The sequence below is a fragment of the Lonchura striata genome, chromosome 6 (genome assembly GCF_050655825.1).
Source record: "Lonchura striata isolate lonStrDom1 chromosome 6, ASM5065582v1, whole genome shotgun sequence".
Lineage (NCBI taxonomy): Eukaryota > Metazoa > Chordata > Aves > Passeriformes > Estrildidae > Lonchura > Lonchura striata.
The window spans coordinates 33,965,995-33,983,269 of NC_140708.1; the positions used below are offsets into that span (position 1 = coordinate 33,965,995).

General features: G+C 34.7%; 1 protein-coding gene across 2 annotated transcripts in view; it reads left to right on the forward strand.

The window, feature by feature from the left end:
- ATRNL1 (attractin like 1) overlaps positions 1-13,238 on the forward strand; it is a 430,566-nt gene extending 417,328 nt beyond the window's left edge. For both annotated transcript variants that reach the window (XM_021537269.4, XM_021537270.4), the window contains one exon: positions 9,339-13,238. In XM_021537269.4, coding sequence (XP_021392944.1) covers positions 9,339-9,463 — 125 coding nt within the window. In that variant the 3' untranslated portion in view covers positions 9,464-13,238. The remainder of the gene's footprint in view (positions 1-9,338) is intronic.
- Positions 13,239-17,275: the final 4,037 nt, after the last annotated feature.

The following is a 17,275-nucleotide window of genomic DNA, read 5'->3' on the forward strand; positions in this document are numbered from 1 at the left end:
CAGTTTCAGGCATTTGCTGTATCTGAATGTGTCACAGAAGCAGAAACAGTGCTCTTCTACTATAATTTTACTGATATTTATCTATATTGACTGCTTAGGACCAAGTGTATGTAATGAAGTGTTTTAAATGGAAACCTATTTCCATACAATTTGACAGGTCTAAGTGTGTAATTTTGCCTGTTATAGTCAGAACATGGTGTTTTCAATGTAAAATAGAAGATTCAGTAAAGAATAAATTAGTGGCTGTGTAGCTTATTTATCTGTACTGGAATCCCATACAGAATTATTCTCTTTCAGTGAAGACCATAATTGTGGTAAGGCTATTTGTACAAAATGTTTGTGAGTTAAAATCATTATTTTATGGTGTGAGTTTTTCAGCCTTTTACCAAAAATCAATTTTCTATGTAAACTGATGCTAAATTTGCTGATGGAGCCACCCTAATACTGACAGCAGGGGATTTGTCTTTCTCTTTTTCTTTTTCTTTTTCTTTTTCTTTTTCTTTTTCTTTTTCTTTTTCTTTTTCTTTTTCTTTTTCTTTTTCTTTTTCTTTTTCTTTTTCTTTTTCTTTTTCTTTTTCTCTTTCTTTTTCTTTTTCTTTTTCTTTTTCTTTTTCTTTTTCTTTTTCTTTTTCTTTTTCTTTTTCTTTTTCTTTTTAATTATTCTCAAGCATTAATATTACTGAAACTACAAATTCCCTTGTTAGAGATTGTGAGGACCCTGAAGTTTTCACTTTAGTGATATTCAAAATATGGTTCAAAATTCTCAGCACACTTTCTGTCCCATTGACTTAATTCTGTGTTTCCCTCCCAAGATCATGTATTTTGTCAGAGGAACTTCTGGCTATGTAGCTGGGGATGTTCTAAATGTCTAATTGGACATCAACAGAATACCAAAAAACTGGCATTGTTATTTGGGCAGAAACAAATTTGTATCAAAGCAGTGCTAAGAGTGATGATAAATTGCACCAGCATGTTGGAAATGGAAAACGAGCCCAGTACTTTGTAAACATTTGAAAGCAAAACTTCAAAATGAGAATTCTCTATGGAAAAGCACTGCAGATATCATGCCTACTGCTGATTAATCTGTAATCCTATGAATTTCTGGTGAACTACAATAATTTCTTTGCATGAACATATTCTGTACTTTCTGGCTTAAATAGAATTTTTGACAAGGGGAAAAAAAGCCTGGCACCTGCAACATAAAGTGTGCAAGAGCGAGAAGGATCTTAGAGGATTATTGTTCTAATCTTCTTTCTTAAAAGTAAATGGTAATGTAAGTAGTATTGTTTTATCTCCAGCATGGGCAGAATTGGCCCCTTTTGGGCCCTTAAACCTATTGTCTTTAAGGTGGTGTGTTTTGTCTTGAGGAGGAGAGTAGTAAAGCTGCAAGTCTGACAGTGTATGTTATCACCCAGATGGAACATTAGAGAGATATTCATAAAAACTGAATTTCACCTGACGAGGTTTATCACCCCAGATTTCCTCTACAGACAGAAAGAGATCTGCTTTAAATCACCCCCTGCCAGAAAGGCCCCTCTAGAGGGAAGCAAACCCCAGTGACTACTGCTGCCTTTTCTCCTTCTGAGTGTCCTCCTGGTTGCTCAGTTGTGTTCTAACCTGCTCTGTTTCCCAGATACTCACACACAGATATTCACACACACACATACAGATATTCTGATTACTGAATTGCATGAAATATAGTTCAGCCCTGTAATAATGGCCAATCATACTCTGTTTATATGGATGATAAATCTCTGTCCCACAGGTGTTCATCCTTCTCATGATGTATAGTAAGGCTTTAACTTTTATCACAGTGGTTAAAGTATCCAATTGCATGAATGGGTTTGGGTAAAGAGCTTTTAAAATGTTGTAACTCAAGCTCACAATTTTTTACAGCTTTCATATCTTCATTTTGCTCTGATTTGCATCCATGGTCCAAGTAAAAAGAGTTTGCTGAAGATAGAGACAAAAAGTAAAATGATGCTGTACAGGCAACCTCGAGTGTGCCAGGCTGGAAGAGACTTTTGCAATCCAGATTTATCTAATAACTATAGAGGGGTTCATAAACTAACCCCACCTGGGCCATAACTGTGATAGTGACTTTTAAAAAAACCAATCATGTTTTTGTTTCTATTAAACCAGGTATTGCTGAAAGTACCTGAAATCAGAGCTTCTTCAATACTTCGAATAGACTTTTTTCTCTTCTGCAGAAATAGGTTTACAAGGCCAAATTAGATTCTGGCATGATTAATGCATCTCACCAAATTCTTGCAGAGTAGCAAATTAGTTTATAGTGATTTTCTTGAAAACAAATTAAACGGCTGCACAACATCACAAGAATAGAGATGTTTTTCATAAGATATGGATAAATGATTCAATGGAAGTGAGATGTAATCAAACTGAAAATGTAATCCAAATGTTTCAAATATTACTGTCCATTGTAGAAAAATATGTAATTACTTGCATTTTAATGCATGATGTGTAATATACAGTGGCAGAGCAGCAAGGAATTAATCTGCATGAGATTTGCACATATTCTAAATAGATTATTTCTTTTTAGGTGTTTTTATTATCGTTCCATTTAAAACAATGTGACAAGAAGATTTGACCTCAGTTTGCACCAAGGGAGGTTTAAAATGGCTAATAGGAAAAACTTCTTCACCAAAAGGGTTGTCAGGCCCTGGAAGAGGCTGCCCAGGGAAGTGGTGAAATCACCATTGCTGGAGGTGTTTGAAAGATGTGTATGTGGCACTCAGGGATATGTTTTATGGGTGGGTTTTGCAGTGTTAAGGGATGAACCCCCATGATCTTAAGGGTCTTTTCCAACCTAAACAATTTAATGGTCCTATGGTTCTTGTGTTCCAGGAGAGAACACAAGTTGAGAAAAGAGGTGGGAGAAAAAAGCTTCAGTGCATCAATGTTAGATTGCCCCATTCCATTACTGTAGAGTCAGCAGCTTCCCACTGGGTCCATTTCACCAGGACACTGTTTGAAGCATCCCAGAGCGCATTGTCACCTTCCCTTTGTCCATCCCAGAGTGTGTTGTCACCTTCCCTTTGTCCATATCCAGAGAGGCCAAGCAGCCCATGCTGGCTCTTAGTCACTGCCAGGATTGTTGATTGGCACCAGATGTTGTACAGACCTGGATTTCAGACCAAGCTACGGATATCTCACTCTGAAAGGGAAGGAGAACTGCCTGACTGCATTAAAAAAAAAAAAAAAAAAAAAGAAAAGAAAAAAAAAAAAATCCCTACTGGCCCCATGGAATACAAATATTTCACACAAATATGTAGGGCCATTTCCTTTTCACAATGAGAAAAATTGGGAAAGGATGAACATTTCTTCTAAGAGCCTTTATTGTATAGTCTGCTTTTCCCACAAACTGACAGCAGGTAATTTATAAGTCTATTCTGGGAATAAGAATTTTGTAGTCCCTTATAGATAGCCCTTATTGCTAAATAGCAAAGGTGTAATAAAAAGGAACATGGCATCTTCTCTCTACTGGTGTGTGGCTATTTAATTCCACACTATCGTTATTTGGTTTATTATTGTTATGGTTTAAGCTCTGTCTCGTATTTTACTTATTTAATTAAGTTATATGCAAAAGAAAAGGAAAACATACCTCTTGGCCTCTTGGCTGTCTTCCCATCTTGCAAAAATTATCATTGAGAAAAAAGGATGGGGTTACTTGCCCAAAGTAATTTCCTAGTTAGTTTAGTTTGTTTAATATATCTTTCCGAAAGTAAGAGTGGTGTCAACTTAAAATACACATTCATGCACCAAACAGGAAGAGAAGCCCATAAAAAGACTGTGAATTTGAGGTGCTGTCAGCTTGTCCTTTTAAAAATAATCTAATTCAAATAAAAAAAACATGCTATATGACAGGCTATGAAGACACTTATTGTTCTTGGCAGATGCTTATGATTATTTTTCTCTGTGACTAAGTCTGCGATCTCTGGATACTGTCTAGGCACACCTGCCAGATCAGGAAACACAGATACACATGAAGGATTTGACTATTTTCTGACTTTGAAATGAACTTAGATCTGTTGTGTTCTTCTAGCCATACACAGTCTTGAACTTCAGATGACTCTTAATTTTTCTCCTGGAAAGTACTCAAGTATCAGGTTTGTACTTGCTTAGGAGGAGGCTCTGTGCACCACATTTTTAAATACCAAATTTTGTTCTGGTTCTGTTTTATGTGCCTTTTGGGTATCTCCCAACATGACTTGATCCATAGCAGAGGAGTATGCAGCACAAAGAACAGGCTGGCCTTTTCAGTCATGAAAATGAAGCCTGAGTTGATCTGCTTGGAGACAGTTTGGTTGAGAACACAGGAACAACCAGAAAACTGTGAAACTATTGCTAAACAACTACTGAATCTGACTATTTGTAGCACAGTATCTCATAGAAAGTGAGAGAATTTCTTCCATGAGTACTGAGAAACACTGCCTAGTAACAATCTTTTGGAATGTTATGCTCCTTCTAGAATATTATGTTCCCCCACTATTACAGATATTATAATGAACATATTTTTTTCTATAAAGAATAAAAGTGTGCATTCCATAAACATGATAGTCAATGTGATCTGTTTCTTTAAATTAAGCAGTAGGTAATACAAAACTTCATTATTAACTGGGAGGATTGTATATAATTTGTGTGTGTGTGTGTGTGTGTGTGTGTGTGTGTGTGTGTGTGTAATTGTTACATAATGGCATATTTATGTTACATTATTACATAATTTTGGTATATCTATATATGTGTGTGTGTGCATATACCATTAATTCACAAATGATATACACTGTGTACTTTTCAAACAGTATTTTTATAGACTTGAAACATTGATAAATGGCCGAATTCATTAAAATTCCCTACATTATAACTGGTAGTTTTATTGATGAACATGAAATTGCCTCCACTGGCTTCACTGTGTGCTATAGTAACTTTCATGAGGCACCACAGTCTGTGATTCTCATCACTTAGTGTATCTTCAAACAGCTCTGATCCACTTCTACAGACTTCCATGGACAATAAGTCTTCCACAATGGCAATATTTTGAGTAAGAGATCTGTCCAGTATGGGGTGAACATGTACAGTAATGCCACTCTTTAAAGAATTAACAGGTGGAAGGAACACAAAGACTTGTGGGCACTGAAAGGTGAAACTGTGACTTTAATAATATAGTGTTTACCCAGTCTTTTCTGTTTAAGTCTCTCTGTATGGCAGCTGGCATTTTATTTTCGTTGCTTAAAGTCACCTTAAACAATGACTATAATTTTGGTTGAAATGTCAAACAAATCTAATTGATCTACCTGACTCGTAGTTATTTTATTGTCTTCAGGTTTCTGAATGTTCTGATTCTGCATAACAATGATGTGTAGAAATTTAATCAAATTAAGACATCTATCCAAATGTTATGTCTGAATAATGCATATTCAAATTGAAAGGAAACATTTCCAGTTACCTGCCTAACAACGCATCTGAGGTCATTCTTTGTTCCCTTATTTTAACAAAAGAGATAGTAAGAATTCCATGCATTTTTCATTAAAATGAACAATAGAGGAAGGGAAAAAAGATTTTAAATATGCACACCATTATGTAAGACTAATTTTTTCAATGTAGGGGTTTTTTTTCTACTTTTAGAGATAGTGTAGCCCTACATCAGTTCAAATGTAGTTGTATACAATCAGAGGAAAAATGCTTAAACATCCCAGCATGGGTATTTCCATTTAAATCTGATTACAGTGAAATAAAACTGTAGCTATTAAAGGTTTAGAAGAACTACAAATACAAGCAGTAAAAGCAGACAGTTAGTAAATGAGGTAGTAAAACATTTCAGCAGGGCAAACAGTTTATAGCACTCAGCCTTCCTGCAGCAGACTGTGCTATTCACCACAGACCCGTGCACTGCTCCCCGAACTGCACTTAAACCTGCAATTAACCTTTCACGCCTAATGAAGCTGTTTTGCTGCAAAATTAAAATATATAGCACTGCCTGTTTTTACAGAGACTGGGAGGAGAGCATCTCAGAATGAATGACTTTTTCAGATGTTCTTGTTTGAATGCAGGACTAAAAGGCTGTTTGTATATAAACTGTGAATGCGTTTTTCAAGGTAATCTCATTTGATTTGCTGTATTTTATTCCTATACTTATTAATAGTTTTGCACTGTTGTAAAAAAAAAAAAAAAAAGGAAAAAATTCACACCCCAGTAATTTTATGATTAGAGACTTCCTGAGAATAAACTGTTACCATTTAACTTCCATTAGGAAAGACAATAGTTCTGCTAAAGATAACCAAGTTAATATTGCTTCCTCTGGTGTTTTCTTCATTGTGGATTCAATTATCACTTGCAAAAATACACTTTCCACTTACAATTTGACTGAGCTCACTTCTTAATGACTTATGCATACATATGCTTAAAACCAGCTAGAGGTTGTCTGTGCTGCAGAGAACTAGGTCAGGTTATTTCTATAACATTTAGTAGAAAAACAAACTAAATTTAAAAATAGGGCTGGTTCTGCAACTAGGATTGAATTTCCAGAAATTAGAGGTGATCCGTTGAGTCTCCACGTGGGATCCTTACTGATTCCACTGTTCCTTTCTGCCATGTTGCTCAAGATCAGAAGCAACCAGAGAACCTGTACTGATTTGGAAAATAGAAGTTTGGATGTTAGTTAGGATAGTTAAACAGCAGCATTCAGAGAAGGTGAGTAAATGTAATAACTTAGGAGTTCAGGTAATGCATCTAGAGCACTGTACAATTTACAGTTCCAACATCAATGATTGTAAATGTATTCACATTTATTATTTAGATAAAAAACCTGTAACATCGAGGGAATGTTTTGGTTTTGGTGGGTTTTTTTAAATGAATATTTAAGCCACAGCATTTTCTTCTCTTTTATTTTGATGTAAATTCTCCTTGCTCAAAGTGTCTGTGCACAAGCTTGACTTGGTAAATGAAATTCCTTTAGACTGCCAGTCTGAAATAATGAATTGTTCCCCCACTTAATTGTATTGCTTTGATAACAAGGAACTATGCTGGGTGTAGAGAACATAATAAATTAATTTCATCAGATGATTTGTGTGACATTTTGAAAAATGATCTTCTGTAGTGACCTGATTTTAATAGAATTCTATCAACATGCCAGTACATCCCAGTATGCAGTGTTAGACCTAAGGATTCCTTTTTGTTAGTTGTTCTGTTGAAGTTAGCTTAATACATCCAAATATATTTTTAAACAGCTTGTTAAATTAAAAAATCTGTTTACTAATAATGCTCCCTCTGTTTAGCATACTTTTTCTAAGCCTAGCTGTTGAAGATGGGATAACATGTAAGCAATCATCAAAATGTTATTTAGGTTTTATCCCTGACATTGTTAATACCTCAGTTTACTGCTTAAGCTTTAAAGGTGCCTCAAAGATTTCAACAACTTAATTTGTCAAAGTCCAATTTTAAGCATCACTGGCTTATGCCATGAAATATTTGTGTATGTGAGAAAACACAACTTGATTAATCGTGGCTCTTACATATCCTGAAATGTATCAATGATAATTGTACTTAGCGTTTTCCAGTATCATGCATTTTTAAAATCTGGATACACATTAATCAACTCTTACAACTCTTTTGTGATTTGAAAAAGGTGATGTTACCAGTGTGCAATAGCATAGATTTTTCAGGATACTGGAAACCTGAACAAAATCCGACCATATATCTTATATTATGAAAGAAGACTGTAGCAAAACTTTTTAGTGAAAAACAATTTTTGCACAGGTTCTTAGTAGATAAAGCCTGTAATGAGGGATTGCATGAAAAGTATTGTAAAAATGGAATCTGTGTAATAGATAAATTGAGTTTGATATTGGCTTGAGATAAGGAACAGAGACTGCCTGTTAAACATGGTTTCTTTGGAGCATGGTGGTTATTGGTTGGAGAATGAAAAGTTTTGGGCTGCATGGAGAACCAGCACCATCCTTATCTACATTTTGGGTATATGTAGATGGGGTTTTTGTGATTTGTGTGCAGTAGAAAGTACAAATTATGTGAATACTCCTAATCCATTTGATTGCAATATCACCTGTGTGAATTTAAAAGCCTAGAAGTACCATGTATTAAGTGTGTTAGCATTTTTGAAGTCACTAATTTCTAGAAAGGGTACAGTAGCAAAGAAATGGAAGAGTAAATTCTTAAAATATTATCTTCTTTAAATTCTTAAAATATTAGCTTTTAGGAAGGGAAGCTGAATGAAGAGTGGCAGAGGTCACTTGGTCTAGTCATCCTGGAGGAGACTGAGGGGAGATCTCATTGCAGTTCCAAAATTCTCATGAGGGGAAGAGCAGAGTCAGACACTGATCTCTGCTCTGTGGTGATCAGTGACAGGACCCAGCCTGAAGTTGTGTCAGGAGATTTTTGGGTTGGATATTAGAGAAAAATAGTTTATCTAGGAGGTGGCTGGCACTGGAACAGGCTCCCCAGGGCAGTGGTCACAGCACTGACAGAGTTCAAGAAGGATGTGAACAATGCACGTGGTGGGGTTCTTGGTACTCCTCTGTTCAGGGCCAGAAGCAGGACTTGATGATCCTTGTGGGTCCTTTCCAACTCAGAATATTCTGTGTTCCTATGATTCCTAAACATGTTGGTCTATGCCCTTGGCAATAGCCTGTTAAGATTACAACAGGTCATGAAATATCAACAAATTAACCAGAAGCCAAAACAGAAGAGTTTTGGTGAGTTGAAAACATTTATAATTTACCCAGGCCATCATGGTTCACTACTTGTTTATAGATCTGTGCTTTCTAGAAAGATATTTTCATATCTTTTTGTGTTAAATATTAGCCTCTGGATATTCCCCAAAAAAGAGGCATATATATATTTTTTTTTGTAAAGGCAAATATTCAGGGGCACAATGTTATCCTACATACAGTTTCTATTTCTCTCTTATTTTCTGATTTGATGTTTTTATCAATTTCTAAATGCAATGCACATACATTTAATATGAGAAAATTCATGTCAGAAAGCTTCTGGTCCACATAACCAGGAAAATGGTCATAAAGAGAGGGCATGCTAAGATCACACAGCAAATCAATAAGAGACACAAATGGAACTCAGTTCTCCTTATTTCCAGTCTGGTGTCTTAACTGCATTTTTTTCCTTCCACTGTTTCTTCACTGTTACCAAGTAGCATTTAAGAAAGTGAGAAGTTGTTATCTGACTTTGAAATGAAACTAATCATTTCTGGGAAAGTGCATAAACTTGCCTTGAAAGAAACCATCACGCTGCTCTGGAATTCTCAGGAAAGCTGAGCATTACATTTTGTTTTTCTTTTATTTATCTTACAGGTCTTGCAATTGCAAGTGCTCTGATAGACATTTCACAACAGAAGCCTGCGGACTGTAAAGATAAGAGTTCAGGAGTCAGAAATCGAAAGCATCACCTTTCAACACGTCAAGGAACTTGTGTCTGAGAGTCAAAAACTACAACTGTATATTCTGTAATGTTTTCTTTTTAAATGGCTTCCATTGAAAGCTATACTACAGCCTCAGTTTTTATGGAGGCAAATCTATGGATGAACACATGAGGTGCTGTGCTCTGTTATTGTCACACAGCCTGCTACCCCCAAAGCAGAACAAACTTGTGGTAGGTATGAGCCTGCTTGATGAGCTTCAATAAAGAGTGGATCCTGGTATCAGCAAAATACAAAATAAAATACCGACTATTCTTAATCCTGAACATATCAGAGCAGGGAAAATCCTTGGACAGAACTAGGAAAAATTCTACCTTCTTTTTTTTTTTTTCGTAATGTAGAAACAAATTGTATAATCGAAAGCGGAGCAAATTCCAAGAAGCTAAAGGAAATTTTTGTATAGCTTAATGTACCAATGGGAATTGTACAGTTCTTTCCTTGTAAGTGGCATTAAGATTTCTTTCCAGCAAGCAGGAACTAAAGAGAATCATTTGGATTTAGGTATTTTTTTGTCATTGTCCGGAAGAGGTAGGCAGCTTTTGAATTTAGCAAAGATGTATCCCAAGAACACCACATGTAATATTTGAAAGATAATTCTGTGAAATACTATGATTTGAGCATTTAATGATTATTTTTCTTTATATTAAAAAAAAAACCTCATAAACATAATTTGGGCTGCAGAAGAGTGATGGGTGGGCTTTTTTTTCTGTACCTCAGAGTTTGTCCTGAATTAGGGATATTTTACAAAGAGGGTCCTCCATGCCAGCTAAATGATCAGCAAAATTAATTCAGCATGGAAAAGCTGCTTATTTTTTCCCAAGAGATTCTCCAAGATTGTCAAAGGAGAGTTGAACATGCTGTTATTCGACCTGTTCCCGTTTCAATATTGAATTCTGCTAGTATCTATATATTGTCCTGACCTGTAAGCAGAAGAGATTAATCCCAGTCAGCACTTTGGCTCTTGTTTTTTATAATAAAGTATGGATACTTTTTTTTCTCACAAATCCAGAATTTTATCTCATTGTCACTTTAGTGCCTGTTAAGGAATAACCCTATAGAAATAAATAAGTGTCTAAAAAGCCATCTTGCTTCCAACAGTAGTTGTCAAATCCAACAACCAGTATGGAACCTCACATAACCAGTACTCAACAACAAAAAGCAGATGAAAAAATTTCCTTTGTGAAGGACTTATGTCCTTTTTGGGGCTCAGTAACCACAACACATAACCTGGAAACCAGCTTTAATGGCCCTTAGTCTTTTTATTTACTTAAAATTCATGAACATAGAAAAGAGTTGAGTAAAATGCTAAGGGGCAGGTAGCAGATGTGTCATATCCTCATTTATGCGTTGCACACTGACAGAGTGTAATATGAAACCAGTAGTTTTGTACTTGTTGAAAGTATAGTTTCTCAACTCCAAATTTGCCACCATCCTAGTACAGGAGAGTGATACAGAGGTATAAATGTCTCATGTAATGATAGACTTTTGGTAAATATGAAAGATATAAAAAAGATAATTGATGTTTACTACTATATCTGTATTTTTATGTTCTTTTCATTTCAGAAAGATGATGACATTTTACTGTTTATAGTTGACTACATAGTTACTTGCATGCCATGGTGGTGCAGTAGCAGTAATAAAACCCTGTTGTGAGTTGTGTTTATTTCCTAAAGCCATTCATACATAGAAGTACTCAGCTTAATTTGGATGAGGACTAAATGTAAAAATAATTATTGAAAAGGAACAATTGTACAGTATGTAGTTATATCTTATACAGGAGTTGCATCTAACCATGACTGCTCTATTGTTTTGATAAATTATGCACTTATGAATTATGGTATAATTATTTCTTATACTGGCATGATTGTTTCAGTATTTTCATATCTTAAAATAAGATTATTATCTTTAAAAAATACCATCTTGTGACTTTTATTGACTATTCTGACCTCATATAATCTAAAACTTTAAAAATTCATTTTTTAAAGGTTTGGTAGAGAACTTTGAACCAGTGCTACTTAGCCTAGTGAAAAAATTGTCCTTTGCAAACAACCCTTTCTGCCAGTTTTAAAGTTAATCTGCTCAAGTGAATATAAACCGATGGGACTGGTTTACATGATGCATACACCTAGGAAAAAGAAGGAGCCACTTGTCTGGAATGTATTCCAAACTCTGTGTTATCCTCAATCTAAGCATTTCACATAAGAAGTACACAGTGTGTTTTGTACTGGAAACGCCATGCCCAGAAAGACCATCCAGTCCTCTAGGAGAGTTTTGACTGTGCTCACTCATACAGGATTACATTCCTCTGTATCTCAACCAGAGTTTGAAAAATACTTGAAAATCAGGTGTGAGTTTTAAAGGGATTAAAATATTTTATTGTGGCACTGAAGATAGGCAAATAGCGATCAGCCATTTTACTGTGTTATCAGGTAAAAATGTTATATTACTGAACAAGAAAAGCATGTTTGTCATGGGATCATTCAGCATTTCCCTTCATTCTGAGAATTTTTTTTCTGAAGTATCTTTCTTCTCCAGGATCCCTGATTGCATGCAAATTAGTAATTCATATAACAATATGAATTCATATAACAATAAAGTAAATAAAAATACCTATATATTGGCGACACTTAAAAACAAAAAGTTTGCAAACACATACCAAAGCTTTCTTTTTGGAAGGTATAAATAGCATAAATGTCTGATAACTACATTTTGTTAGTTGTTGACAAGTGCAAACTTTTTGGTGATGACCAATGTACATCAGATGAGATGTTTTATGAACGGTCCCATTATGATTGTGTCAAGAAAAGGCCATATTTTTTTTAAACCTTGTTGTCCAATTTAACTTTGGAACCCTTTCTTAGAGTTAGAAAATGTTGAATGGCCTCTTTTACTCTTAATGTGATTTATATTGGATGAAAAATAAGTAAGTGCTGTTCTGGTAAGTAAGGCCCAGTGAAGTTCTGATTTTCAGGATTCAACCTCCCCCTCCTCAGCCTGTGGATTCTGCTGAGGGAAATCCAGCAGCTACAAATTACTGTTCCAAATATGAGATGTCCCTGGCAACATGGGTTTAGTACTTCAGTTCCTCTTTCTATTTCTGTATTTATATAAAATCCTGAAACTACTTGAAATGAATTTGCACACTTCAGAATATTTGCTTCTATTCATTATATTCCTATGAAATATAATAAAATGTTTGTTCACCTGTTTAAAAAAAAAAAAAAAGTTATCAGTATGTTGCCACTATTAAAATTATTTAATAAAAAAAGGTCAAATTTTTGACATGTTAAGGCATGAATACACCATTAAGGAACATTCAAATTCATCTGATTTGAGAATTTTTGTATATGGCTGTTCTTTTTATACATAGAGTTTTCTCTTATCTTCCCAAATCAAAAACATTTTGACAATTTCAGATCAAGGTGTAGAATTTGTTATGTGTAAAATGTGTAGCAATAATTATTTTATAAATAATTTAATGTAGAGGCTGGAATCCTGATGATAAGAATTTTAGTTTGGGATCACTTTAACAGATGTTAAATCTTCATACCTAATAACTTTCTTGGTATTCATATAAATTACAAAATCATTATGTACCTAATTTCATTACTAATTTTTTAAAAAGCATCTGAAAAGTTTCTTGACAATAAAGAAAAATTCTCTGTTAAAGGTGATTTACAATCCCTCTTTTTTATAAGCAAAGTTGTGCTCTTCAGAATGTTTGACATTACTGGGGAAAATTAAATAAATTAACTGTATTTTTTTAACTCTCTAAGGTGCAGAATTACCTGAAAAACTTTAGTTTGCTGATTCTTATTTCAGATCTAGAAGAAAATGTGGAATATCCAAGGCTATTTTAGGTTTTTATAGCAAATAATTACAAGCCTAGAGATGTCTGCAGGTAGCCAGAACTTCCCATGCTGTCTTCAGTTGTACTTCCTCATTAAATACTAACAACAGAGGACAAAGATGGCAAAAAAAGTCCCTGAACAATCTGGGCTTGTATAACTCAGGACCATATATATGTTGTTTCAATTTTTCCTTATTTAATGCAATTTTACTTTCATAAGGATTGTTTATATTTCTATATGCCTGCCTATATGGCCACATGTGGTCATTTCTATAGCTGCAGTGATTTCTGATTTGGAAAATCATCATCTTGTACATAGACTTGGAATTCTAGTGGCTCTCTGAAATTTATTGTGAGGCTGAAAAGGGACTAATATCACTCCAGGCATGGTCATGTATGCTGAAACTTGTTTGTGTCTTGAAAAACATTTCTGTGTCCTTGATGATATGTTAAAACTGCCTTTTTCTAAAATGAGAAAGCATATATATATATAATTTATATATATTTCTATAATTTATATATATATATTAAAAATGGATCATGTAGTTGGTTTCACAGCTGATCTAAATCAGAACATTCTCTGTTTCCTCACATATTCTCACATATTATATTGAACAATATGAAGGCCAGCTCCGTGACTGTTTATGTGCATAATAACAGCTCTTTCTACAGAAATAAAATCTTAAGTGTGTGCTTCTGAGGATATAGAAGTGTGCTTGAAACACTGTATAGAAAATATTATCAACTGTCAGTTGTTATCAATTATTATCAATTTGGTATCAGTATTTTCAGCATGCCCAAGACTGAGTGCAGAAGTGAGACATCTCCTGTCCTTTTGTATCCTTCCTTTTCTAGTTTATTTGCTGTAGCAGTTCTTACGTGCTAAGATCAGAGTCAATAATACAGAAACAATATTAATTTTGACAGAATTGCTATTCATTTACCAATAACTGTTTCTCTTTTTATGATATTATCAGAGCAATGCTTAGCTATGCTATTTTCCAGTTTTAGTAAATGCCTTTTTCTAAAAGACCTTTCATTGGACAAGAAGCAAAAAAAAAGTAAGATGGAGCTCTTCAAGTACACCTAAAAGATATCAGAAACATTCTGCTGAGGGTTTGTGTCTTTTTAACAATTATTCTAAGGTCAGTATTTATAAAAAGTCATTTTTACTTTATGATTTTTAGGAATTAACATGAAGCAAAATTTAGTTTTTCATTTGGAGTCCTGATGGTCTCTTAAGACATTCAGTTATAAAATATAATTGAGAAAAAATAAGCATAGTTTTGGAACACAGTGTTTAGGATAACCAGCATGGATGTTTTCATGAAAAAACTCTGCACAAAATGTCTGTTTCCTAAAGCTTCCTCTATGACATGAAATTTATCAATACTCCTGCAACTCTCCTCTTCCCCATCCCTTCCCAAAGCAGTAAGAGCCAAATAGTAAGGTATTAAAATCCTTTAAATATATGAATACAGGTAATTTTGCTTCTGCTTCTAAATAGATGGTAGAAATGTGGCCAGAAAAAGTTTCCTAAGTGAATACTTAGGCATGATAAAATTAATCTTACTAATAACATGAGAATATTTAAGATTAATTAATTAATGTATAGAGAGTACTCAGAGCTCTTTACTGATCTAAAAATAACAGTCACTGTAGGAGTGCTGAGTGTATTTTAGTTACTAAGTTATTTAGTATCAGGTTCATTTCATAATGCCAGGTGTTAGTGTTTTATACCACAATTTGGGACACAATTTTAAAAAGCAAAAACCAAACCAAATTATTTGCTGTCAGATATTCAAACTCTGTGACTTTTCATATAACAATGGTCACAGAATTTGTTTTTGATTCTGCTTATCAATGTAATTTTCCTTTTGTTGGTAAATATTTTGCTAGTTTATTCAATTTGCTGGTATTTTTTATTATTTGGACTTATTAGATGTCTGATTTTATATTATTTCTTCTTTGTTTTTCTTCTTCAAGCAGCCATTTTTCACTCAGCACCTTCTGCTTCATTCTTAGCTGCCCAGACCATAAGATCCCAAAGGTGCTCCACTATTTTGTCCACTGTATTCTGAAAATGTCAATGGATGTAACATTTTAACCATATTGAAGAATATCAGGGATAATGCATTTCCATGCCTTAATCCCTCATTTATATTAAATGGGCCAGAGATTTCACACCTTTGTGCTCCATCTTCTTCATTGCAAATTGTGACTATGCCTGTTAAAAAAATGTCTTATGGAGTTATAAATTCCTCCAATGTGGCTCAAAGGCCACAATGTAGCATTGAAGATTTCTTAAAATCTTGCAGTGTGTGTACTCATTTTGACTATAGTGTTACATGTCTTCCAATACATCATGATTATTTAATACTTGGGAGAATTCTTTTTCCAGCATCCAAGTTGGTATTACTGTTTTGTTTATTAAAACACAAACAAACAAAAAAAACCCATAAAAACAACCCCCCAAAAATGTAAACCCTTCTGAAAAAGCTTTTTAGGCTTTCAGAAAAACACAGGCACTCTCTTCACTGGCTTTTACATTGCATTTCTGAAAACCACTTTCCATTGCTCTGAAATTTTTTCAGCTATCCGAAATCAACAGAATTATTCTGTACAGTCTTTGGCTTTGTTTACCTCCTTCTGCTTTTAATAATTTAATGGCAACCCTGTCAATATACGGTGCCAAGTTCTTCCCAAAGGCTTGTAATTGCCTCTTGGATCCCTTCAGAGATGAGCTCCACAAACAGCTCAGGCCCATCCCTTTGTAACTTCCTTCGTTGAAAAGAAAGGGTTTCCATTATTCATCAGATTGGCAAAAGGATGATGCTCTTTCCTCCAGGTGAAGATCCTGCTCTCCTCTCAGGCATTCGTGTTCCTTCTCTGCTCCACCCTCTCCACCATGCCCTTCAAATGTTCTGAAGTGGCTTTGTCTCTTGGCATTTTCCTTTGATTCAAACTCATCATGAACCTCATCCAGGTTCTGAAGACATGCAGTCCTTGCCACATCCTGATCCTGATTCCTTTCCAAAATCATTGATCTTTCCTCTTGGGAGTACACTGTTGGTTTCTTCAGTTTTCCTAAAGCATCTCCAATCATCTTACATTTCGTCTGCACACTTCAAATAGAAACTTTCCAAAGCTTCAAACCTGTCCTTAGCTGCTACTCAATTTCTCTAATTGCTGAGAATGTTTAAGTTTTACTTGTAGCATTTGTTTGTCTCTGCTGAGACAAGGCTGTCTCCTGTAGAGACATTTGCAGTTTTAATATCCAGCCAGCTGCTCCCATTTTTGGGGCTTTTCTTGTACCATATACACTCAAAGAGTTCCATGACCTCAGGGTCCACCCTTTCCTTAAATCTCTTTATTATCTGCCTTCCCAAGATTTAGGCAAGTGTTTTCTAAGATTTTTTTTCCTCTTTATGAAGAAAAGGTCTTGAATTCCAAGTAATATTGCTTTAATATGACCCCACTCCTTTAGCCTGCCCAGGTTTTTACAGTCAGCAGAGCTTTAAGAGCCAAATGTGTGTCCAAGGTATTGTTTTATGCCATAGTCCAAGAACTCTAGCTAGAGCTGGTTTGCTAAGTCATTGCCTAATTTCTGTGGTGCAATAGATCTAGGGGTTGTTTTCTCCAATATTTGGAGGGCTAGAGGGGAATGTTTGAGAAATCTAAATATTTTAAGTGAATGATTCATATTACTGTAAAGACGTTCTTTTATTACTTAACCAGATTGTCATTTCATAGGGTTTGCCTCTCACTGTGCTTCTCCCAGTTCCATAAAAAGGAAAACATGCAACTTTATGTTCTCTTCATTACTAAGACACTGAAATTGCCAATATTAGACTATGCTATCATTTAGTTTATTTAATAAATTAATCCATTTTTCAAAAGGCCTTTAAAATTGTGCAACTTTATGGTACCTCAAAGCGCTCAGAACTTGCCTTTTACCTTGT